Here is a 27532-nt window from a genome sequence, read left to right as displayed (position 1 = left end):
CAGGTATTTTTATAACTATAATGCTATTTAAAATGGATTGTAAATTTATTTATACTATCACATTTGTATTATATTTGAATATGTTAATGCAGTCCGTACGAGAGAAGAATTTGGGAATAACTATTTCCAATTATATGAATATATGAGACAACTGAAAAGTCATCGAAGTTTCAAAGTTGCCAAGCACACAATCGAAGATGAAAATTTCGGACATTGCAAGAAAATTGCCTAGTAATAATATTCATAAGTATGGACTGTATGGATTATTGTATGGATGTATAATTTTTATTTTTATGACTGTTACTATTTGGTGAAATACTTAAATTAGTAACTATGTCCTTAATGGTTAAGTTAAATTTCGAGACTTTTGTTTATTATATCTATAAATACATTATTCTATAAACAGAGTTTACATTTGCAAAATTAGTGACATCAATACAATTAATTTCAAATATTATAATAAATGCAATTGTTTTATAAAAAAAGGGTCACGTGCCACATCCCGGACCCCTCTTTTGTCCTGTATGACATAACACACCTGCCCACCTCCCTTGTATGTGATATTCTCCTTCATCTTCAGGTACATCAACATCATGTGTGGACATTAGTTGAAGTTTTGGTCCAGTTTGCTACATGCTTGAAGATGCACCTACCTCATTTTGCCTTGAACCAGATTCATAATTCCCAAAGAGTCCCACCCCTAATGCAAAAGTCCCAAGCCCAGAATCATGAGGTACAAAATACATCTCTGAAGCTTCTGCAGCACCAAATCCATACTGTGATGTCAAAGGTACATCTGTGTATGGTCGAGAGAAACGGGCAAAAATTGCATCAAATGGTGTCCTCTCATGTTGAGTCGGAATGAAGTCAAATGATATCCTTTCTTGTTGCGTCATATGATGTGAGGACGATGGCATCCACTGTCTAGAAGGGCCTAGCATAGATGGACCAGGGGTCCAATTTGTATACTGGCTTTATAAGAATTCAGTGAATGTTGGAATGGATGTTGATGGACCAACTTCAGGAAATTGGATAGGAGGTTGTGCCCCTGCATCAAAACTATCAAAGGGATGGTAAAAGACAGGGTGTGGCACCGCTTCAATGATTGGCATTTTAGATGATTGCGATGGCTCCCTTTGTCTCGCTTGACCACCCTTACACCTTCTTTGTTGTTGCTGTGGTCATGCAACCAATGGATCTTCTAACAACTCTCCAAAAACATGTGCCTGTGGGGCTGGATCTGGATATGGTGGTCATCTGTTAATAAGACGCTTCTCCTCCTCCAGTGCTCGTAGAATGTTTAGGACCAATCTTTTATTATATGTAACATTCTGTGTGGATGGGTCTTCCAATGTAATAAGCAACTCTTCCAAGCCATCTTTCTATAAAACATAATGTTGAATATGACAAAATTACACACTTCACTTATTACTTAATAGGCAAATACATAGTTAAGAAAAAAAAAATATAGGAATGACACTTTACCACAGAACTTATAGCAGCTCCTATTACTGAGATCCATCGTCTTGACACGCGGCCATACCACTCCATGTACTGTGAATGATGGTGTAGTGACCTCGTAGCAGCTTCACCTGGTACAATGAATTGGTGACATCTATCCCATCTATTAATATACTGGGTATTAAATGTTGCTCGGTCACCATCAACTTATCGCAGCGAAGTTTGATGCATATCATCTGTTTAACAAGAGGGCCGAGAGATCGACTGTTGCAACCCAAATTTCCATAATACCCTATCAGGTTGGTGCCACTGAATAATGTGAAAGTAAATTAGTGGCACCATTGCGCGCCACACACCCTTCCCTTGCATGCAATACTCAGGCAAACCGTTTAGTACTTCTTGGGTGTATGGTTCTCATATAAACTGCAAATATAAACACAAGGAAAAATAGTTGTTAGATTTAAATCATGAAAATAAGATTAACTCTTTTAGTTAATTTAATAGAAATATGTTATGATGTATCTTACATCATTATCCATCATTCTATCAATATTATTTCTCATTTGGATTAATACATGCGTCGTTACTTGTGTTACCTGTCGCATATTGCTCCACCTGTAAAGTAATCCATTAATTTATTTTTTAATTTATAAATGTTTGAATTTTGTATTAGATATAAAAAAGAATATTATCATACGTACCTACTGCCCATTGGAGCATCATCATGTGGTGCTGTATCTGGTAATGATGGAGCAACCATCTTAATTCTCTCCCATGCCCAAAATTGTAAGATGAAAAGGGTACCAGATATCTCTTTAGTTTCAGGATTTTCTCCACGGCAAAGCTCCCTGTACAGATATGCAAGGCATGCTGAACCCCAACTATATTGCCCAGCCTGTCACGACCCAACCTATGGGCCGGACCGGCACTAGGACCTGGGCCAGCTTAAAGCCCCCGAGGCCCGTAGTAAGCCTAACTATTCCTCAAATCCATAACCAGACCCACAATTTAGGCCCAATATGCAAATAAAATAATTTAATTTAAACTGTTATAATTATATTTCGGGCCAACTTAGCCCAGAAATTATCAGAAACAAAAATTTGGGGAGCCCAGCTCAACCCTGTTACCTCATTCATAACCATTTAAAACTCATAAAATTTTTTCTTTTCATTTATTAATACGCAAACTTGAATTCATACAAATTTCGATGACTTAATGCTACTACTAGCACATGCGGTGTCATAAATTACAAATTTTGAGAATAATAATACATTTAAATAATCGACGTTAAACTCATGAAAGAAAACAGTCGCTCAGTAAAATAACTCCTCCCGTGGCACGAAAATATTGAACAGGAGTGAGCGTTCGACTCAGAGAGTAAAATATCAATTTTAACCATAATCTCTATAACTATCTAAAACTAATGCACCATGTAGAGTGAAATGCAACATCAACATCATTTTCACATCATAACATCAAAAAGGTAATTTGGAGCACTCACGCACTCGTAACATCAATCATAATATATGGAGCCGATCCTATACACCTCTCTTAAATCCAACTCGTGCCGTGAAGAACTCATTCGGACTTCCACATAATAACCAAAGCGAGGTTCCCAGAAGAACTCAAGCCGTGACTACCCCTCGAAGGATCGGGTCCCAAATGAAGAACTCAAGCCGTGACTACCCGTCCTATCCATAGTCCATACCACATCACACGCACGCCAACGCACGCACACTGCTCCAAATTACCGCAACAACATTCATGGCACTTTAACAGTTATCAATGCAACATAAATCGTGCCTAGAGTTTAACTACATAAATATATGCATATAAGTGATGCATGGGCATGCTGAACATATAATAATATCGAAATTACAATTAAAATTAATATTTTACTCACAAGATAATCGTCGACTATTGTGGCTGCTGGATGCAGGAAAATAGTTGATCTCGATCACCTAATAATTAAATTATAAATTTATTAGTACTAACTCAAAATAAAACTCTAAAGAGGCAATAGACAGCCTAATTCATGCCGAAAATCCGGCAGAGTTTCCCTATACACAGGACCTACCCAACCTGCAAAGAGGCTCAAATAACACTTCTAAATTCTCAATTTTCACAATCACATCTCATTAATATCACATGGCCCCTCCTGGGCCCTCCAAATCAGATTATACTCAAAATTTTAAAAATTACGTTTTAGTCCATATAATTGACATTTTTCAAAAATCCACTCAAACAAGCTCTAAAAATTCTAAAATTTTGCCCCGCGGTCCTTAATAATATTATAAGGCTATTGCAAAATGAATTGTAATTTTCTAATCACCCATGAATATTTTATTCAAGAATTTTACTCGATTCCATAAGTTTCCAACAGCTAACATATTCCTAATTCAACCCAATTAAATATTCACATATTTAAACCTCCATCCTCAAGCTTCAACCAATTATATAAAATTTAATTATCTTAATTTCAATTAATCTTATATGCCCACATGCTAAAAATATAACTAAAATCCATCCATATTTCTCAAAAATATTCTACGATCACCCAAAAATTCAACTAACACCATAGAATATCTCCAAATAATTTTACTTTCATCATATATTTTTCTTAGAATTTTTCTCCAATTTTTCCTGTTTAAGAAACACTGTATTTATGCTCCATGGACAGAGAAATAATAAAAATTGTCTTACCCAAGTTTATCTGTGTCTCAAAATTCCAAAAATTTATGAGGAAGCTTCGAATTTGAACCATCTCCATAGCTCGCCGGAGTTATCACGGCACCATCACAAGACGGCACGCCGGCCGCCAGCGACATTTGCCGAATCTGATCATACCACCATGTTCCTCTCCTCTTCCTCAGTCCATAGGTGGTCTCGGATCGTCGATCCAATGGTCGAATCGTCAAGATCCGAAAAAGCTTGAAAACCCAAACTTCTCTCCTCCATATCTCACTCATCTGACCTCCATTTGCTTCAAAATTGATATCAAAAGAAAGCTCTCGAACAAGCTTTCCAACGCCACCGAATCGCCTCGACGGACGTCGACGGCCGAATCGCTACGGAAAGCCGCGCCCATCGCGGCGCGTTTTCTCTCCTCTTCCTCTCTTGCTGCTTCGTGGTCCCGACGTCGCCGCCGGTGGGGTGCTGCTTGGGACATCGCCGGCCGGTCACCGGAGAAAGGAAGAAGAAGAAGAAAGGGAAGGAGAGGGAAAGAAGAGAAATGGGGGGGGGGGGGGGGGTTTTACTCCTCCCGTTTTTTGAAAATTTTATTTATATATATATAAAGAATTCTGTGATGATGGGAAACCCACTGTCACACGCCAATCCCATTTTTCAAATTTTTTTTTTTTTTTTTTAAAGGGTTGTTACATTCTTCCCCCCTTAAGAAAAATTCGTCCTCGAATTTTCGAATAAACCAGAGATATGGAAAAGAAGATTATCAGAACAAGTGCAATCATTACTCCTCCAGCTATGCAGAGATTGGTAAAACATTTATTCTTCAAACTCTTTGTACATTATATATGACATTCTATTACTCTCTTATTCTACTATGGTGTCCTATTTGTCTTCATCTCTATCTAGAGATGCTCTTATCTCTTGGCTATTCATTGACCATTCTTCTGACATTTCAAGTATTCGCTATATCTCACTGTTCTTGACTTGATGTCTCATAACTTCAATCAACTTTAGTGCTTACCTCACTTTTATTACGCCCCAACATGTCTCTTGGTGACTTCAGTCATCATTCCTTTGTTTTAATAATCTCTGTTTTCCCCAATGACATAACTTATGTTCCTTATTCCATGATATCCTATGAGTAGCTTTCCTGTAGCACCTAATCTAGGCATCTTGTTCGAGATCTTCACTCTTCTTATGACTTCAGTGGTTAATACCTATAAATCTTCTCACTCCCATTATACTTTAAATTTTTAATCTCTCTTGTGTCATTACTAAGGTACTTAGACCAACCTCTATCGATCTTATGTAACTAGTCAGGTAGAGTCTCCTCCAAGGGCCAAGTGTATCATTTATCAATATTGGAAAGTAAACTGGGTCTCTCCTTCTAGGTAACAAAAGTGTTTATATTCTCTGACAACTCAACCCATGCGACTTATCAATTCTCACTCCTTCTCTGGAATATAAATATCTAGACTTCTTCCTATAGCTTCTTAGTATGTGGCCTACTTCTGACACATTAGCACTCAGATCGAGGCTCTACTACTCCTTTAATCTATCATCTCATAATAACTTGTTTTAAACGTCTCTTAGTGTGTTCCTAGCATACCTATTCCTCCTTATCCTCATCATTATAACTGGCTCTATCGAGCTCTTTTTCTGTCCTTTGCATCTTATCCACTTTCCTTTTCCTATTTTTTGGTATTGTTGATATCTTTTCAACCTGCTGTACTTATTCCTTAATTTTAGTCCTATTTCACCCTTACACCTTTTTCCTTCAAGGATGTCCATCCCATCATCAACTTTAACTTTCATTTTATTTCTTAGTTACTAGTTCTATTACTTCGGGAATTCTAACCTTACGATTTTCTCTTACCAGCACATTCTTCACCTTTTGTAACACTTATAATTAACCATAGAAAATTTTTTTTGTATCCCCTTTTTCCAACTTAACTATCAGAACATTATCATTCTCTACCAGCCTCAGTAGGAAATTGCTCATCCTGGATGGATAGGAGCCCTTGAAACTATAAGTTCCATCTGAACTAACACGGCTGTGGGAAATGTGTGCCATGCCTTAATTCTAAACAAAATACTTCATGTGTTCATTCTCCTTAATATAATCATATATACTGCCTATAACTTTCCAAACTTCAGCCTCAACTTTTCCCATTAGAAACAATTTCATCTATTGAAACTCATCCATAAGTAGTACTTCCTCTAGCTCATAATTTAAAACGATTGCAAACCTTGGTAGCTAACTCCATTTGACTCCTGTCACTATTCTGATCGTCTTTTCATACTTAACACTATGTACGTACTTACTGTCATTCTCATATCAGGAAATTATGTATGAATTGATGCCTACCAAACTCTCAAATAACTAGGTCTCCTTGACTCAGTCTCTGTTCCTTATATAATGCTCTAGAATCAAAAACACGAGCTAAACTTGAAAAGAAAGAAAAATATCCTCTTATATTCAACTACGCCAATTGTCCATATAATAACGTTTAACCTATGTTTCTTGGTCTTTCTCTTAAAATTTCATCATCTCCTAGCACAATTGTGCTCTACCTATAAGGTATCATCTGTATGAACACTTTACCGTACCATTGTCCTTCCTGACATAATATTTTATAATTTATTAACTTTACTTATACTCGACCTCTGATTCATATCTATCATCGTTTATATTGTGCCCTTAACTTTTGTTGATTCCTGAAAGATTTCTCTTACTAATAGATTCTTCCGACACTAATTCCACCCTTATCTATGGTCATTAATTTGATCCTTAAACTTTCTAGTGATTTATAACCACCCAGACTTGTCACTTCTCGTTCTACCGCTATTGTTGTTCTGTCGTTATTGCTTCACTGCAAAGTGATTCTGTTGATCACACTAAAGACGTTTGCCTGACATTCATAACGAACCTCTAACTACCTTCTCACTATCTCAAAAGTCTAAACTAAAACCTATGTGTCATTATCTATAATTCTTTCCACTCATCATACCTATTCGATCCCTTAGATTAACTTTTATTCAACTTACTACTTACTAACTTCTTTTTCTCTACCTAATTAGATAGTCCGCAATATCATCTCACACCTTCTACTTTTTACTCATTATTATTGTATTCCATACCTCCATCACTATTCTCACTAATGTGGTCCCATTTTGGGTTTTCCATCCTTGTCATTCTCCTTGCCAAGAATAACACTTAGCATACCCTATATCTTAACTTTGTTCCTTTTATTATGCACCATTCAGGTTGTCCTTTCATTTATTTCCTTTGTCTTACCCAAAATAGAACTTAACTATTCTATCCCTGGTTCCATTCTTCTTCCTAACATGACAGCTGTACCTGCTAACTATATCTTTCAGAGTCTATACCACATTATCACATATCTATGCTATTCAGATTTGGTCCTTTGACCACTCTAGCTAGTACTTCCACTGACATTTAGATTATATTGCATCTGCAATCAATTGTCCAAACCTTCATCCTGCACTTTCTTTATCCATTGGCCTTCTGTGATTTATCTTCACTAATTTATTACTCTTAACACTATTATAATTAGATTATACTATTGTTTTGAATAATTTGAAATTAGAAAGGAACTCAGCAAATTACAGTCATACTTTTATTGTATGATCTCTATTCTTATCCTTTAGCTTACATAATACCCTTACTACCTCAAGAACTAATTTTGCAGTAATTATTATTATTATTATTATTATTATTATTATTATTATTATTATTATTATTATTATTATTATTATTTTCCATGTTTACTCAACTAGCCAAAACTTAAGATTCCGGGCACCCAAACTTGTCATCCAATTCAAAGGATTTACATCCATCATGATCTGATTATATATGATTCCTATAATGGAACTTGTATCCTCTCCAGGATACCCGAGCCAACTACTCTCTACCACACTCTACAGTCCCATCTGGGACACTATTCCATAAGTCATCATTATCAATAATAACCTTTGATCCATTCTGAAAAGATAGGACTATATCCTAACTTGCTGCAACAAAGGTACTACATTTACCACCTTGCCCAAACCATGTCAAATTAATGTCTCTCTCATCATACCATAGCTCTGTAAATCATCAATTCATAGTTTCGACCTTCTCTAGGTAGTAGGGTTGTACTTTATTCCATACTAATACACACAAGGTATACTATTCTCATTAAGTTCTAAGCAAAACGTCTATCGTTCTGCAACAACCATCCAAAATTCCATACCGAAGACTAGACAGTCTCACTCTATAGGTGTCACCTTTACTTTGCAACTAGTCTGAAAGCTCTGGTCTGATGGCAACTTTTACTGTAACTCTAGCTCATGCTGGGGTAACTGAGTCACTGACTCTAGTTATCACCCAACTGTGACCTTTCGATATTCTAGCTCTAGACTCTTAACCAGGAATTCCCAACTCCTCTGCAGATATAAAACTCGCTCGCATAACTGTACCAAAACAAAAGCCATCCGCAAACACCCTCACTATGGAGCACCACGGGGATGCACGCAGCTCTACACAATAATCTCATGTCGGTACTGTAATCTGCAGCTTACAGAGCAGACATCGAGAACATTATATAGTTACTACGATACGTCCTGACCAACTAGGTCTCTTAATCTCTTATCTCTCTTGAATCTTCTATTATCATAAACTTACTCTGACTGGGTCATCCACTGATGATCGCCGATGGTATCCTCATCCTTATCTAGGGCAACTGTACTTTCAAGACTCACATTTATGTACTCGTGCCTTGCACGAAATGGGCACACCATTTAAACCCATACTGATAAAAACATAGCATTTCTTGGAGTACGTATCCTCATGATAGACCTCAACCTGTCTGCTAACTCTATTTCACATTTCTATGTACTCCACGAAAATCAAGACGCTAAATGAGGAACTTTTATATTTCCCGAGGTATAACGCAGAATCTAGAAACAAAGAATTACGAGAAAAGACGAAATGAATCCTATACTCCACATGTAACATCCTAACAAGACTCCTTTTACACTCCCAATTATATTATTTCCCATGAATCTAGAGCCTAAGCTCTGATACCAACTTTGTCACGACCCAACCTATGGGCCGAACCGGCACTAGGACCTGGGCCAGCTTAAAGCCCCCGAGGCCCGTAGTAAGCCTAACTATTCCTCAAATCCATAACCAGACCCACAATTTAGGCCCAATATGCAAATAAAATAATTTAAATCAACTGTTATAATTTCATTTCGGGCCAACTTAGCCCAGAAATTTTCAGAAACTAAAATCTGGGGAGCCCAGCTCAACCCTGTTACCTCATTCATAACCATTTAAAACTCATAAAATTTTTTTTTTCTTTTCATTTATTAATACGCAAACTTGAATTCATACAGTCCCTGACAGACTTAATGCTACTACTAGCACATGCGGAGTCCTAAATTACAAATTTAGAGAATAATAATACAATTAAATAATCGACGTTAAACCTGCGAGAAAGAAAACAGGTCGCTCTGTAAAATAACTCCTCCTGTGGCCTGGAAAAATATTGAACAGGAGTGAGCGTTCGACTCAGAGAGTAAAATATCAATTTTAACCATAATCTCTATAACTATCTAAAACTAATGCACCATGTAGAGTGAAATGCAACATCAACATCATTTTCACATCATAACATCAAAAAGGTAATTTGGAGCACTCACGCACCCTGTAACATCAATCATAATATATGGGAGCTGATCCCCTATACAGCTCTCTTAAATCCAACCTGGTGCCAGCGAAGAACTCAGCTCGGACTTCCACTTAATAACCAAATCGAGGGTCCCAGCGAAGAACTCAAGCCGTGACTACCCCTCGAAGGATCGGGTCCCAGCGAAGAACTCAAGCCGTGACTACCCGTCCTATCCATAGTCCATACCACATCACACGCACGCCAACGCACGCACACTGCTCCAAATTACCGCAACAACATTCATGGCACTTTAACAGTTATCAATGCAACATAAATCGTGCCTAGAGTTTAACTACATAAATATATGCATATAAGTGATGCATGGGCATGCTGAACATATAATAATATCGAAATTACAATTAAAATTAATATTTTACTCACAGTACACCGTCGACTATTGTGGCTGCTGGATGCAGGAAAATAGTTGATCTCGATCACCTAATAATTAAATTATAAATTTATTAGTACTAACTCAAAATAAAACTCTAAAGAGGCAATAGACAGCCTAATTCATGCCGGAAATCCGGCAGAGTTTCCCCTATACCTGGGACCTACCCAACCTGCAAAGAGGCTCAAATAACACTTCTAAATTCTCAATTTTCACAATCACATCTCATTAATATCACATGGCCCCTCCTGGGCCCTCCAAATCAGACTATACTCAAAATTTTAAAAATTACGTTTTAGTCCATATAATTGACATTTTTCAAAAATCCACTCAAACAAGCTATAAAAATTCTAAAATTTTGCCCCGCGATCCTTAATAATATTATAAGGCTATTGCAAAATGAATTGTAATTTTCTAATCACCCATGAATATTTTATTCAAGAATTTTACTCGATTCCATAAGTTTCCAACAGCTAACATATTCCTAATTCAACCCAATTAAATATTCACATATTTAAACCTCCATCCTCAAGCTTCAACCAATTATATAAAATTTAATTATCTTAATTTCAATTAATCTTATATGCCCACATGCTAAAAATATAACTAAAATCCATCCATATTTCTCAAAAATATTCTACGATCACCCAAAAATTCAACTAACACCATAGAATATCTCCAAATAATTTTACTTTCATCATATATTTTTCTTAGAATTTTTCTCCAATTTTTCCTGTTTAAGAAACACTGTATTTATGCTCCACAGACAGAGAAATAATAAAAATTGTCTTACCCGAAGTTTATCTGTGTCTCAAAAATTCCAAAAATTTATGAGGAAGCTTCTGGAATTTGAACCATCTCCATAGCTCGCCGGAGCCACCGCACCATCACAAGACGGTGGCGGCGCCGCGATGCCGGCGACATTTGCCGAATCTGATCATACCACCATGTTCCTCTCCTCTTCCTCAGTCCATATGTGGTCTCGGATCGTCGATCCAACGGTCGAATCGTCGAAGATCTGACGAAAAAGCTTGAAAAACCCGAAACTTCTCTCCTCCATATCTCACTCATCTGACCTCCATTTGCTTCAAAATTGATATCAAAAGAAAGCTCTCGGAACAAGCTTTCCAACGCCACCAGAATCGCCTCGATCGGACGTCGGACGAAGCCGGAATCGCGCCGGAAAGCCGCTGCCCACTGTGCGCGCGTTTTCTCTCTCCTCTTCCTCTCTTGCCGCCGTTTCTGGTGGTCCTGGACGTCGCCGGCCGGTGGGGAGCTGCTTGGGACGTCGCCGGCCGGTCACCGGAGAAAGGAAGAAGAAGAAGAAAGGGAAGGAGAGGGAAAGAAGAGAAATGGGGGGGGTTTTCCTCCTCCCGTTTTTGAAAATTTTTTTTTTTTTTTTTTTTATATATAAAAGGCTGCTGTGACAGTGGGAAACCCACTGTCACACGCCAATCCCATTTTTCAAAATTTTTTTTTTTTTTTTAAAGGGTTGTTACACAGCCTGTCCCATATTTGCAAGCAATGGTAGGAACATCAAATTAACACCAGCATTTGACTTGTCATTGAAAAGTGAACCTCTAATTAGACACATTATATATGCTCGTGCATGTATAAGTAAAGTCACGTCATCTGCTCCTTCAGAAATAGCTTCAAATTGACCCATAAGCCATGACATAAATAGTTCAAATCCCTTAAATACATTTGGAGGTGGCCTTACACCTAGATATTCTTCACAAACAGATAGCCAATCCAATCTAGAATTGCCAGTTACTGCATGACCATCTATAGGCAATCTGGTAATTATGCTGATATCTTTTAGAGTGATAGTGCACTCTCCTATCGGCAATATAAATGTGTGCGTCTCAGGCTTCCACTTTTCAACTAGAGATGATATCATATGCCAATCTAATGCAAAAAATCTCATTCGAAATACTCCAATAAAACCACTTTCCGTCAAATGAGGGACAATCAATTGTGGAGGGGCATCCAAGTGAAGAACATCTACATGTCTTCTACAGGTTAACACCTCTTCCTGCATTATACCTTCCCAAATGGACTCCGATCGATGAAGTCTCTGGTGTTTGAGTATTTATGGATTTGATGGACCTAGCCGGAGGTAATTTTTACTGTGCATTTGTTATCTTTTCATTCCTATCAAGTGTAATAATCAACTTATTAATATCTCACTATGTTGTATTATTACTCTTCCATTATCAAAAAAATTAACAAACATTCATTGTAATTATTAATCCTTTAATGTATTAATATCTATTATAACACCTTATATAAAAAAACTTAAAAAATAAAGTTTTGTACTTACATCAATTTCTGTTTAAATTTTCATATAACAATAATAATATAAAAATTAATGTCAAAATAAATATTACTTTAAAATTTTCTACTGTAATCATAAAATGTCATTTATGAATAATAAACAAAAATTAGCTCAAAATAAAAATTTTCTCCAAATTTACTGCACCTTAATTTCTCTACAACCAGAGAGAGGGAGAGGGAGAGATTAGAGTGTCACAAAAAATTATACTACAGCAGTTTTTTTAGAGTATAATAAAAAATTAGACTATAATAATTTATATTATAAAATTATTATTTAACATCAACAATAAAAAAATTATCTCAAAATAAAAATTACCTCAAAATTCACTGCACCTTAATTTCTCTATAGGCACGAAGAGAGAGAGGGAGGAGGAGAGATTCGAGTGTCACAAAAAATTATACTACGGTATTTTTTTTACCGTATAATAAAAAATTAATCTATAGTAATTTATATCATAAAATTATTATTTAACATCAATAATAAAAAAAATATCTCAAAATAAAAATTACTTCAAAATTTACTACACCTTAAATTCTCTACAGGCACAAAGAGAAAGAGAAAGAGAGAGAGAGATTAGAGTGTCAGAAAAAATTATACTACAACATTTTTTTATAGTATAATAAAAAATTAAACTATAGTAATTTATATTATAAAATTATTATTTAACATCAATAATAAAAACAATTATCTCAAAATAAAAATTACCTCAAAATTCAATGTGCCTTAATTTCTCTATAGGCAAAGAGAGAGAGAGAGAGAGAGAGAGAGAGAGAGAGAGAGAGAGGGGGAGACATTAGAGTGTCACAAAAAATTATATTACAGCAATTTATAATATAACATCAGTAATTAAAAAAAATACCTCAAAATAGACTGTATCTTACTTTCTCTAAAGAGAGAGAGAGAGAGAGAGAGAGAGGGGGAGACACAAAAAATTATATTACAGCAATTTATAATATAACATCAGTAATTAAAAAAAAATACCTCAAAATAGACTGTATCTTACTTTCTCTAAAGAGAGAGAGAGAGAGAGAGAGAGAGAGAGAGAGGAGGAGAGAGTGCTGCACAAAATTATATTACAATAATTTTTATTATAAAAATATTATTTAACAACAATAATAAAAAAATATTATACTTTACAAAAAATTATTTTTTTTTCTTAGAGTGTGTAAGAATTTTAATAAACAATCATTTTTTTAGAGTATTATGGAAAATTATACTATATTAATTTTAAGACAAATTTTTTTTAACATCAATAATAAAAAATTACCTCAATGAAATTTAGCTCAGAAATTCACTTTAATTTATCTACAAGCAGAGAGATATATATATTGTTAGTGTATAAAACAAATATATCAATGACATTTTATATTGTAAAATATTTATAAAATATAAATAATAAAAATTAACTCAAAACATATTTATTTACCTTTTTTTCTCTATAATCAAAGAAGATTAATCAAATAAGTAAGTATTAAATTTTTTCCCCACGGTTTATCTACACTAATTTAGAGGGAGACATAGTAGGGTTGTGAATTTTTTTTTTTTTTTATGGCCGAAGGTGGATGGGAGATTGTGGGGGGGGGGGGGGGGGGGTGTTAAATAGCGTTCTAAAATGCTATTAACAATCGCGTCCAGCTGTTGAGACAAGACCACACAAGCACCCCTTCACGCCTCTGAGACACGCCACCTTCACATGTCTGTGACACACTACATGAGGAGCTATAGTGGGACGCTACCATGGGTAGCGTGTAGCGTCACAGCGCAGCAGCTAGGCTTTACCATTGGTAGCACTCAGCTACGTCAGTTAGCTCCCCTTTTTTTCAAATATTTCAAATCTTTTTCAGACATTTTCAAGTCTCTTTTTAGATATTTTCATATATTTTTAGGTCTTTTTAATTTCAGACATTTTCATGTTTCTTTTTCAGATATTTTCAGACATTTTCAAGTTTCCAGAAATTGAGAGAATCTTATTATTCAGTAGTTAGACGCCACCATGAATAACACCTAGCTGGGTAATTTTTTTTTTTTTTACATTTCAATTTAAAATAAGTTTTTATTTTATAATTTAGTACCTGATCACTATTTATAGTGGAGTCTCTCTCTCTAGCCTTTTGATCTCCCAGTGAAGATGATTCCTCATCTTTTCTAATCTTTTAATTGCTATTAATCATCTTTGGCTACAAACTAAACATAATTTTAATTTATTTTTTACTTTTTGGCTACAAACTAAACATATTTTTTACTTTTTTAATATATTTTTTAAAATATAAAATTAAATAATAAATTTTATTAAAGTAGATGAATTAAATAGTAATTTTTTATTTTATAAATTTGATTTGATAATAAAGAGAGTAATGTCTTTTTAAGTGTCTAATGATTAATTTGGATAAAAAAAATAATTTATTAATGAAAATAAATTATAAAAATCAAATCATTGTTCTAAATTAATATAGAAACTGACCATTAATTATATCTAATTTCAAGAATGATTTTGTAATTCACTTAAAAGTTAAAAATGGGAAGCAACGTGGAAACAACCGATATCCCTGTATCAGGAAGTTGCACAAGTTTAAATATAATCCACCCAACTACCTATGCAGGCTTGCCAAGCCACCTGAAACTAAAATCTGAAAGAGAAAGCATATCTGAGGTGAAGTACAGACTACAGAGTCTCTTTCTTTGTTATTGGAAGAAGATTCAAGATGGCAATGCTGCTGGCTACGGCGGTGGACGGCTTGGGTGGGTTTGTTAGTACTCTGTGGGGTCTGCAGGAGCAAAGGTTCGCAGCCACCTTGGAGTCTGTAAGATCTGCTATGGTGTTCATGACCATGGCACTGGTTTTCTGCTTGTTGTCCTTGAATGACCATGCAAGAGCAGAAATGGGCCTTGCTTTCGTTTGATTTCTCATATCCATAACAACAACCTCTCTTCTTTGTTATGAAGATATCTACTTCGTATAATACTTTACCACTGTGATTTTGTACCCAGTATTAGTTGCCCTGTCTCATCTTCTTCATCATGAATGCTAAATAATACTTTTAAAAGTTATTGCCGAATATAGCATTTACGTAAATTGATATAAATTATAAGAGATGAATTTAAAATAAGCGTAAAATAGGAAAATTTTTTTGTTGCCTTTTTTATTTTGACCATCGGCAGGAATCTTTGCCAGTTCCTATTCAATTACCAAGTTAATTTTATTTTATTAAAAATAAATTTTTATTCTTTTGTTTTGGGCAATTTTTCATTCCTAAACAAGGTGAAAGGCAAGTAGATGTAAAACAACCAAATTCCAATATTTACTATCTTCCTTTCTCTGTCCAAGTTCTTGACCGAGTAGCTCATAAGGGAAGTGAGCTCAAACCAATAAGCTTCCTCCTTCTCTCTGGTTTTTTTCCCTTTTTTCTCCCAGCGCTCTTTCTCTTACCCATTGAGCTCCTCTCTACTCGGCTATGGGTCAACTCTCTCTATCGCCGGGTGGGTGTATATATTCATATTGTTGGGTGGTTCTATGGCAAATCGAGACTTCAATAGTTTCTGGTGTTATTGTTATTGTGTTTTCTTCTTCATGCAGGGTTCTTGAGTCATGGGTTGAGGTGCGAGGGACTCTATGTCGTTTTGAAGCTTAGAGCCTGGGCCGACGTTTTAAGGGCGTGGTATCTCTGGGGACACCACCGTTATCCAGGCATCCAGTCCTTCTATGATAAAAGGAGCTCTACCTGCCGCCTATTGGTCCCCCTGGGTTCGATGTTCGGTTCACCACCTCGGCATGGAAATCATTTGCTGTTTCTAGGCCCTTTTGGGTTGCTTAACAACCTGGAGAATACTTTTCAATGAGGAATCATTTTTCAGTAGGCATTGCCGTATGGATTCCTCTGAAACTGTTTGAAGTTTCCTTCTCCACTCTGGTTGATTTTGCTAGGTAACAGGATGTAGATGGCAGCGCTACTTTCTCTATCCGTTCCTTTTTCAGTGGGTCGGTACAAACCCAAAACCTAGGGTTCTTGGTTTTAAGCCTCTGGTCATGTTTCTTGCTATTGTTTTGGGCTGGTTAGTAGGGTCTTTTTGGCAAGCTGGGAGTTTTCTATACTTCTACTTTCGCTAGAGAGAATTTTAGATCTAGACTTTATGCTGTATCTTTAAGATCTTTAGTGGATCCTCTTTATGTACTAGGCTAGGCCTTTTATCTGCAATGAAATTTTATCTATCTATTAAAAAAAAAAAAAGCACAATAACGAGCCACAGGCATAACTAAAAAATTAAGATACTAATGTGAGAAGTGGTAGAAGTTTTTCTTTTTTTTTTTTTTTATCTTCATCTTCGAAGGAACTGATATAAGAAAGATTTTTAAATTTGGTCTGGTCAATGAATCGATAAAAATAAAGTGTTACGGATTTAAGGTTAAACAATTGAAATTAACTGGTATAATATTAAATATATTATAAAATTATTATCTACTTCAAAAATACTAATAAAAATGATACATTATTATAATTAGTAGGTTGATATATTTTATAAGTAATGATTAAAATAAATTTATTTAATTTTTAATGTTAAATAAATGTTTAAAAATAATTTCAATTTGTTATATTTAATTTTTAATGAAATAACTCAACTCAACTAAACCTTTATCCCAAAAATTTGAGATCGGCTATATGGATTCGCTTTCTCCACTCTAAACGATTTTATGTTAAATTCTCAGAAATGTGTAATGCTTTTAGGTCATGTTGTACTACTTTCCTCCAAGTCAATTTACGTCTACTCATTTTTTTCTTTCTATCCTCTAACCTAATGTACTCTATTTGTCTAACTGGAGCCTCCGTATGTTTACGCTTCACATGACCAAACCACCTCAATCTCCCTTCTCTCAACTTATCTTCAATTGACACCACTCTTATCTTTTCTCTAATACTCTCATTACGGACTTTATCTAATCTAGTATGGCCACTCATCCACTTTAACATTCTCATCTCTGTAACTCTTATCTTAGACGCATACGACTTTTTCAGTGCCCAACAGTCACTACCATATAACATAACCGGTCGTATGGCTGTACGATAAAATTTTCCTTTCAACTTATTGAGAATTTTACGATCATATAAAACTTCCGTGGCACGTCTCCACTTCAACCATCCGGCTTTAATCCTATAACTAACATCCTCTTCACATCCCCCATCTACTTGGCCTAGATATTTAAAGTGATTACTTTGAGACAGTACCACTCCATTCAAACTAACTTCTTCCCTATCACCAGTTTGGCCTTCACTGAATTTGCAATGCATGTATTCTGTCTTCGTTCTACTTAACTTAAAACCCTTTGACTCTAGAGCACTTCTCCAAAGCTCTAGCTTTCTATTGACTCCTTCTCGTGTCTCATCTATCAGAACAATATCATCCGCAAATATCATGCACCAAGGAATACTCTCTTGTATATGTTTCGTCAATTTATCTAAAATTAATGTAAAAAGGTAAGGGCTTATTGCTGATCCATGGTATAATCCAATTGAGATCGAAAAATCTCTTGTGTCCCCTCCCACCGGGCGCACAATAGTAATTGCTCCTTCATACATATCTTTCAACACTTGTATGTACCTAATAGATACCCTCTTTTGTTCTAACATATTCCATAAGACATCTCTTGGAACACTATCATAAGCCTTCTCCAAATCAATAAAAACCATATGTTTATCTTTTTTCACATCTCTATATTTCTCCATCAAGCTTCTAATGAAAAAAATCGCTTCCATAGTTGAACGACTGAGCATGAAACCAAATTGATTGAGAGAGATAGAAGTATCATGACGTAGTCGATGCTCCACAACTCTCTCCCACAACTTCATAGTATGGCTCATGAGTTTAATTCCCCTATAGTTTGAACAACTCTGTATGCCTCCCTTATTTTTAAAAGTAGGTACTAAGATACTCCTCCATTCATCAGGCATTTTCTTTGAGTTTAGAATCTTATTAAATAATTTAGTTAAATAACATTAAAAGAATATTTAAAGCAATGAAGGATATATAGCTGAAGTGGTTTCATGATCCCAGTCTCTCCACATGTGCTCTCATCCATTTTTGTTGAGCAATCAAATCAACTAGTTTGACCCAACCGATTGGTTTAAAACCAGCTAGGTTCACCGGTTCATTTGGTTACTCAATCAGTTCAATTCAGCTCCGAGCAAATTGTACAAAATCAAAGTTTTAAAAGAATCTAACTGAATCAATGGCCGATTCCCAAATAACACAATCTAACCAGCTAATCCGATCCGATTATGATAACAATGTAAGAAGGTAAATAATAATTTAATCAAACATTCACTATTAACAAGATTTCTCCGTCCAAAACAAGGAAATATATATTAAAAAAAAAATCTTCAAGTAAATAAAGCGAATCTAGGTATTTGCAGTAAATATACAAATCTACAAGCTCTGAGCCTTGTTTGAATATAACAATTCAGTGCAAGCCCCGATAATTTACTCCAAGTTTTCAACATGAATACCAAATTGCTTGACAATACAATCTATACACTAAAACCCCCCCTTATTACTCCAGAAATGACATGATTGCTACATGCAGGAAGTAAGAAATTTCCTTGATACAGAAATGAAGAAGCTTCCTTGCCAAATGAAAACAAATTATTTTCCATTAGCTCAGCATTTTATGTTGTGTTGAATATAAGCTTCAACAAGAAGGGGCTGAAAGTTTTCACCAGGAGCCAATTTTTATTTTTTATTCTTTTGCTTATTAGGCCCGCAGATACCCTTTCTCTTCCAAGTAGCGTATTACAGTTTCAGCCATGTTACATGGAGAAGCACAGTTGTCTCCCTTCTGTTTCAGTACTATCTGCAAAAACTCACTCATTAATGCTTGTCAAAATCAACATACAAATGTCAAAGAAAAGCACAGGAGTAAGCAGTCTAGGAGTTGGATGCGCTTGGATAAAGTCACGAGTCCCATTCATGCTTGGCCCAGGAGAAAAGCACAAATCAGATGAACAAAAAGGTTCCAAGGCAAGACCAGAAAATGCAATTTCATTTCATTTCATCTTTCAACTGTACCACGGCATTTCTTATATATTGGCGACAGAGGCAGTACAGGGGAATTCTAGCTAACATACATCAAATCTTTTTGGTTTTTATTAATATTAAAACATGACTAATTCATCAAGTTGCAAGTTCAAGTTCTCTAGCAAATTTAAACCCAGTTATCATGCATGAATTTCTATTAAGGTATACACACCTCACAATTTAGTGGTGGTTCATATGGATCATCAATCCCAGTAAAACCTGCAAAAATGCCAGTTACACGCTTCACTATGTAACACAAATTGAGAACTATCTCTAGCATGGTATAAAGAAGAGGATTAAAATAAATAAATAAATGAATGAATGAATCTCTCAGCATTGGAAGAGGGAAATTTTAAGGTCGAAAATTAACAGTCCTTGAACATACCTTTGATCTTTCCAGCTCGAGCAAGTTTGTACAGGCCCTTTGGGTCCCTTGCCTCGCACACTTGGAGTGGCATATCCATGAACACCTGCCAGAGGCAAATTTCATCAGCGACAAAATTGAGTAGAAATTGAATCCGCGTCCATCATATTTCACGGTCACAATGACTAGCATATTTACATACCTCAATAAAATCTCCATCAGGCAACAATGCACGACAACCATCTCGGTCCTTTCGGTAGGGAGATATTAAACTAGCAATGCAAATCACACCAGCATCCGCAAAAAGCTTTGCAACCTCCCCTGCAATAACAATGCAAAATCAACCATCAAAAGGAAAATAGAAGAAGAAGATTTAGGGAACACAAACATTAAAATGAAAATAAAAAAATCAACAAATAACAACAACAAAGATTTACCGATCCTCCGAATGTTTTCTGCCCGATCTTCTGCTTTAAAACCTAGGTCACAGTTTAGACCATGTCGGACATTGTCACCATCAAGGATGTAGGCCAACTTTCCTCTTGAGTGCAAGCATCGACTCAGAGCACATGCCAAAGTGCTTTTCCCTGAGGTGACAGTTTAAAGGTTAGAAAGAACAATGATTTAGGATTAGGAATGGCAAAAGTTAAGAGACAATTTCTTAGTTGCAGCAGAATGTGCAAGCTATGCTAGAAATGCTTTGGGAACTGACAAATGCAACTTGTTCAGAAGTTGCAATGTATTTAAATCATATCCTTTATTAGTTTCCTCTATAGAATCATCATAAATATATTTATAAAACAGTACTGCCTTGAATTTCTGTATGGCGCTTTTGACTACCCATTTGGTAAATTCATATTTGCACTGGTTTTGTTTCTCTAATGTTTTCACACCTAGCAAACTCATGGCATGGATCATGCCCTTCCATTCTAGGCAGCAGATATTTTTGGATAGCGTCAAGCCCCATCAGTTAAAGATAGCATTCCGAAGTTCTGCTATTAAGGACAAGCCAGTTGATTATGATCTTAATATCTGTTATGAGTAGCATCTTATGGGCCATCTAGAAGTCACACTCTGCAGTTCCCTTCAAAACACAACATATTAATGAAAAGGAAGTCTGGTAGAGGCAGATGGAAACTATAGTAGTACACTACTGTAAAATTACCAACTTGGACAGCTAGCAAATTTTAATCACACTGAAATTAGAGAAGGGAAGAGGAATTTGGGGCTGAATCACTAATTGTATATGGCACATGTCCCACCCATTATTCCATTTTCAGAACAGAGGTTGCAAAAACTTTATTGTAAGCACAAGCCATATACAATTAATATGCCCTATGTTTGCACTTGAGGCCAATTAGCTATTATTTTCTCACAAAAAGCACTACAACAGAAATTGATAATCATTTCATAAAACAAAAGCACTCAACAAACCTGAACCACTGAGACCGGTAATCCAAATGACACAACCTTTCTGCTGAAGTAACTCTTGCCTATCAAATTTATCAACTGAACTTTTGTGCCACACGATGTTTGTTGACTTCTCATTGCCAAACATCATTTGAAGATCCTTTCCTAATTACATGGTTGAGATTAGAACCATAAAGGGAGCCCAAAATTACTTTAAAAAATACATTTTGAAGTACACTACACATTACTTTTCATGTTGGTGAGCCAAACATGAAGCTCATGGGTATATTATAAATATAGAAATTTTAAAGTAAGTGAAACCATTAGTTAGCCCCACTGTGTTTGGATCATGGTTTGGGACGGTTTCATATCGTATGATATGATTACTTTACATGTTTGAAAAGATTGTTCTTAAAAAATGGTGGTTTGCCATCGTTTAGAATTTTTGTTTTCTCATTTCATCCTGCACAATATATAAAATTTTAATCATATAGTTTCAATATTATATATTTATAAGACATATATAGTGATTAATTAAAAAATATAAAATGTATCTTTAATTATTATTATTATATTATTATTTATAAATTAATATTTTATTTACATAAATATTTTTAAACCATTTACATATTGTATTTTAATAATTATTATATATATATATATATATATATTATCATATTATACTATCTGATCAAACAAGAAAATCTTATTAAACTATTCTATACCATGCCATCTTTCTAAATATATTAACAATAAAAAACATATCATACAATATAATATTATACTATACCATATATTAATAAATCATACTACACTCGATCTAAATAGGGGTAATTGATACTCATTTCCATTAAGTCCTTGAACTCTAGAATTTGGTTAGGTTGAATACATTTGATGGATGCTGAACACATGTACAGTACACACGAATGAGCCATCATTCATTTGGCTGAGAAGGATTTGAGATTAAGGAAATATAAAACAAGAAACAGTCAGATGCTTCAAAAAATAAAAATAAAAAGCAAAATCCAAAAATAAGTAAAGCATTTGGGAAAGAGATTTGATCCACTTCTCCCTGCATGCAATCATTGAATTATTTTCTGGAAAACAATCTTTAAAATCCCCCGCTCAAAAAAAAAATTCTGTCTTGTTAAAACCCATAAAAGTAAAACACCATGGAAGAAAATTCTTTGAATCAGTTCCTAGATAGAAAAGAAAAGAAATATTATTTTTCTATTTTACTTTGCTTGAACAGCAATAGTTCAGGTGTATTTGGCTTTTTTGCTTTTCTATATACTTCCTCACGTAAATAATCAAATAATATAATGAAAAATAAACTTTTTTTCCTCTATTGAATTTCAGGCTGAGTAAAATTTTCTTTTCCTACCTCATAAAATTCAATTTTTTTATAAATACTTATTTTTTAAGTCAAACATGTGAGTCCTATATGGCATACCTGTTGAATCTATTATTAAAAAAATTATTTTTTAAAATTATTAATTAAAAAGTATAAAAAAATTAAAAATTAAATTTAATAAATTTTAATTATAAAAATAATAAAATAATTTTTTAATAATATTTAAAATAATATTTTATTTATATAAATAATTTCAACCTTTAAAATCCAATGGACACAGGTTTGATGCGCATTACATGGTGCATAACAGCAATAATAAAAAATGCTTGGGTTATGTACTGACAAAAACTGAAAATAAAGTCAAGTCAAAATCAATTTCAATTTCCATTGAACATTTTCCTTTGATATATAGCAATCTTGCATCCGCCAAACGCATTCGTATTTCGTACCTGAAATAGCCGAGCAATCCTTGGTCAAATACGCCGCAGAATCCTCCATTGCCTTAATAATAATCCGCGAATATCTCAACCTCACATCACCGCCGCGACAGAGCCCCAAATTCTTAACCGCATTATCGCCGACGGAGAACCTGGCGAATCCTAACTTCGACGACTGCAACGGTCCATATCCAAATTCTGGCCGGCAACCAGATACGAAAGGCCTCGTTCCCTGCAGCGTAACCATCTCAAAAATAGCCGCAGTAACACATTCGAGTTTGGCGGCAAAAATTAAAAAAAAAAACAAAAAGAGAGAATGTGTTGATTGGGATTGATTGGGGGTGGCAATTGTTGCTGATTGAATGGGCGATGGACACGGCAGTATGGCCGCGGAGGCAGAGGTGGAAGCGGGAATCAGAAGTGGAAGCGGTGACGTTTTTATAGTCTGTGTTGTCTTCGTTCGCGCGCCCGTGTGGTTCTTCAGTGGCTATCACCGATGTTAATTGCTGCAGTGTCATAGCCACGTTTTTTTCTTTTTTTGAAATTGAGTCATTATCACGTTTTATTTCTTAGACACGTGGAAAAACTGTGTTCAGTCAGAGGCAGCATCATAATTATTTCCTGAATCTTATCATAAATTGAAAATATCACACCAGCCTATATGGACAAATCGTAAATTGAAAATATCCCACCAACCTAAATGGATAAAGGAGTTGGAGTAAAATTTTCATTTTAATAAAATAAAAAATTAAAAATAACTAATTCTTTATATATAAAAAAATATATTATTTTTTCAATATTTTTAAGATATTTAATAATTAACTTATTGATAAAATAATTTATATTATAAAAAAATTCAAAAATAAAACAAGATTTGACATAAGGTATGAGTTTGCCAAAAATGAAAAATTTATCTCTTAATTCTTAAATAATAATATATTAAATTATGAATACATTTTTAAAATTACTTATTAAAATTTATAAATAATAACAGTAAAAAAATAATTAAATTGAAAAAATAAATAATAAAAAATTTATATAGTGGAATCTAATTAATTTATAATTAAAATTTAATTATTGTAAAGTTCAAACTTTTAATTTAATAGTTGTGTATTCCACTAGCCAGCAACAAATCAGTGACATCACTCATCACTACAAAATAGCTTGGCCATTTAAAGATGGTCATGTATTTTTTATGTCTCCATGGTAAGTGGCCAGCACTTCATTAGCCATTTATGCATTGAAAGAAAGGATCTAGTTTTGTGGTTTCATAAATTACTGCCATCTCGCAATCTTGCGTGTGGCATTGCAGTGACGAGTTGCATTTTCTTAATTGGTTGTCTGTTCAAGTGCTAGGTTTGAGTGGGCCTGATGATCTGATGATAAGGGCACTAGTATGTGCAATGGGTGCAGTATTGTAAATTTGGGCTGTTGGTTCCCCATCATGATAAGTAGGTCTGGCCATGGGTCAATTTTGGTTTGATTTCAGACCTAAACCAGTCGTTCTGGTTCAAAGTTTAGAGAGATCAACACTGGCCTTTACGGATTTTTCTAATTTCAGTTTGGTTTCGATTTTGATGAATTCTAATAGTGATTTTCTCTTTTTTTTTTTTAAATCTAATTTAGCTCAAAATCAAATTTGTTGATTTCGCTGATTTTGATCAATTTAATTTAAATTAGTTTTTTTTACAAAACGTATATTGTATTCGTTATTTATTTTTTATATAATTTTTATTAAGTTTTTATATATTATATAATATTATCATGGTATTATAAATATTATATTTGAATTACAATATTAATTTTAATGTCACTTTTATTAATTATACAAATAAAAATATTTATAAATTTAAAATTTATTTTTTTATTTGTCATATTTTTATGAAAGTTATGTGTTGTATCATTGACATATAATATTAACTTAATTATAAACTTAAATGTAATATAATAAAAAAATAATAATGAGTTTAAAAATATAAATAGGTGAAAATGTTTAAAAATTAAAATAAATTAATGCAAATTAGCTCATTGAATTTAATTAATTTAAAATATATTATTTTAATTTTTAAAAGAAAGTTTGATTGGCATGTAAAGTTTGATTTGCATGTATTTTATTTTAATTTTTTATAATTTAAACTAATATTAACTTGCATAATTAAATTGCATATCTAAATTAATGTGAAATATCTAAATTAATGTGAAAGAAGGTTATTTGTAAAAATAAAAAATAGAATAATTTTTGAAATAAATTTTTATTAATTTAGTGCATTATAATTATAAAATTTTTATTTTTATTATATTGATATTTTAAAATTTATATTACCATATGGTTTAATTCAAAAAATTTTAAATCTATTTAATATATTAATTATTTAATATATTTAATAAATGTCACGACCCAACCTATGGGCCGGACCGGCACTAGGACCTGGGCCAGCCTAAAGCCCCCCGAGACCGGTAGTAAGCCTAACTATTCACTTAACCCAACTCTAAGGCCCATTTGGGCCTAATTTCAAGAAATCAACCGGACAGAGTCCGGCCATAAAATGGACCTTTCAACGGGGAGTTTTTGACTCACCCGACCTGTAAACACAATAAATACTCAATTTGGGAGCTCAGCTCACCCTCCACATACTCATCAGCATAAAATTAAATAGGAGCTCAGCTCCCTCATCCAATCCATCAAACATGTATAGAATATTAAGTTTACAGGTCCAAAATAATAATTTAGTTTACAGACCCATATCAAATAAACATTTCTAATACATGCGGAAATTCTAAGATTTAACAAGTTTATACAAACGTTAATAATCGACCTGCGAGGAAGAAAACAGGTTAATCTCAAAATATATCCTCCTGTGGCCTGAAAAAATATTGAACAGGAGTGAGCGTTCGACTCAGAGAGTAAAATATCAATTTTAACCATAATCTCTATAACTATCTAAAACTAATGCATCCTGTAGAGTGAAATGCAACATCAACAACATTTTCACATCATAACATCAAAAAGGTAATTTGGAGCACTCACACACCCAGTGATATCAATCATAATATATGGGAGCTGATCCCCTATACAGCTCTCTTAATCCAACCTGGTGCCAGCGAAGAACTCAAGCCGGACTTTCGCTTAATAAACCAAATCGGGGGTCCCAGCGAAGAACTCAAGCCGTGACTACCCCCTGAAGGATCGGGTCCCAGCGAAGATCTCAAGCCGTGACTACCCGTCCTATCCATAGTCCACACCACATCACACACACGCCAACGCACGCACACTGCTCCAAATTACCACAGCAACATACATGGCACTTTCACAGTTATGAATGCAACATAAATCGTGCCTAAAGTTTATCTACATAGATATATGCATATAAGTGATGCATGGGCATGCTTGAACATATAATAATAGTGAAATTACAATTAAAATTAATATTTTACTCACAGACTTGACAACGGTTACTGTGGCGGCTGGGCGGAGGAAGAAGGCCGTCCCGGCTCACCTGACAATTACATTATAATTATTTAATACAAACAACTCAATACAATCAAGAAAAGACCAAATACGTCCTAAGTCGTGCCGAAAATCCGGCAGAGTCTCCCCTATACCTAGGACCTACCCAACCTGCAAAATGGCTCAAAACACACTTCTATATTCACAATTCATATATCCACAACTCAATCACATCACACAGCCCCTCCTGGGCCCATCAAATCAGTCATCCATCACAGTATATAAAATTTCAATTTAGTCCTTATAATTGATCATTTTTGCGAAAACTACCCAAACAAGCTCTAAAAATTCTAAAATTTTTTCCCGCGGTCCTTAGCAATATTACTAGGCTATTGCAAAAAGAATCATAATTTTCTGAGCTACCACGAATATTTTATGGATTTTTAATCCTATTTAAGCACTAGAAAATTACGAAAAAGCAAGGTTCGGGTTTACCTTTGCCGATTCCGACTTCGGAAACGCGCTCGGAACGTCTGACAATGTGGGGGTCAGCCAAAATCTCGGTCCAATTCGGAGACTTTTCTGGTAACGGGTTTGTCTGGCCGGAAATTCACAAACCAGGACAACTGTCGAATTTCCACGAATTGAAGATACCTACACGAAGCCCACGACACGGGGGGTTAGTGCATAAATTTTTCAGAATTTTCTAAGCTCATTTAATGCTCGAAAAGACACTGCGAAGTTCCGTGGGACCCACCGAAAAACGGTGTCGGAAAAATTCGAAATTTACGTTGCCGCGAAGCTCTCGACGAGTGGAGGGCTCTGGTACTCTCGGTTTTCT

At 34.6% G+C, this 27532-nt stretch overlaps 1 protein-coding gene and 1 long non-coding RNA gene across 3 annotated transcripts; both read right to left on the bottom strand.

Moving 5' to 3' along the window:
• Positions 1 to 9482: 9482 nt before the first annotated feature.
• On the bottom strand, positions 9483 to 11158 carry LOC131181557 (uncharacterized). The gene is made up of 3 exons (XR_009150086.1): positions 11069 to 11158; positions 10269 to 10325; positions 9483 to 9693 (listed from the first exon to the last, which is right to left on the bottom strand). It is a non-coding gene; the product is annotated as an uncharacterized LOC131181557 (long non-coding RNA).
• A 7790-nt stretch (positions 11159 to 18948) lies between these two features.
• Positions 18949 to 23584, bottom strand: LOC110649966 (adenylyl-sulfate kinase 3). Of its 2 annotated transcripts, XM_021804729.2 has the most exons (7): positions 23256 to 23582; positions 21477 to 21617; positions 20480 to 20629; positions 20245 to 20363; positions 20064 to 20148; positions 19851 to 19897; positions 18949 to 19454 (listed from the first exon to the last, which is right to left on the bottom strand). In XM_021804729.2, the coding sequence occupies exons 1-7, from the start codon at positions 23488 to 23490 to the stop codon at positions 19356 to 19358; spliced, it is 876 nt and encodes a 291-aa protein (XP_021660421.2). In that variant the 5' UTR covers positions 23491 to 23582; the 3' UTR covers positions 18949 to 19355. The 2 variants fall into 2 exon arrangements, with proteins under 2 accessions (XP_021660421.2, XP_021660423.2); XM_021804731.2 differs by lacking the exon at positions 19851 to 19897 and having other exon boundaries at positions 23256 to 23584.
• Positions 23585 to 27532: the final 3948 nt, after the last annotated feature.

Source organism: Hevea brasiliensis, chromosome 7 (assembly GCF_030052815.1).
Source record: "Hevea brasiliensis isolate MT/VB/25A 57/8 chromosome 7, ASM3005281v1, whole genome shotgun sequence".
In the NCBI taxonomy this organism is placed as follows: domain Eukaryota; kingdom Viridiplantae; phylum Streptophyta; class Magnoliopsida; order Malpighiales; family Euphorbiaceae; genus Hevea; species Hevea brasiliensis.
This window is presented reverse-complemented; position numbering and strand designations above follow the sequence as displayed.

Excerpts from the sequence above, each read along its gene's own strand:
- LOC110649966 (XM_021804729.2), bottom strand. The coding sequence starts at position 23,490 with ATGGTTACGCTGCAGGGAACGAGGCCTTTCGTATCTGGTTGCCGGCCA. Across the intron at positions 21,618-23,255 it reads GGATTGCTCGGCTATTTCAG|GAAAGGATCTTCAAATGATG; the intron begins GTACGAAATACG and ends CCATGTAATTAG. Across the intron at positions 20,364-20,479 it reads AGAAAACATTCGGAGGATCG|GGGAGGTTGCAAAGCTTTTT; the intron begins GTAAATCTTTGT and ends TTGTTATTGCAG.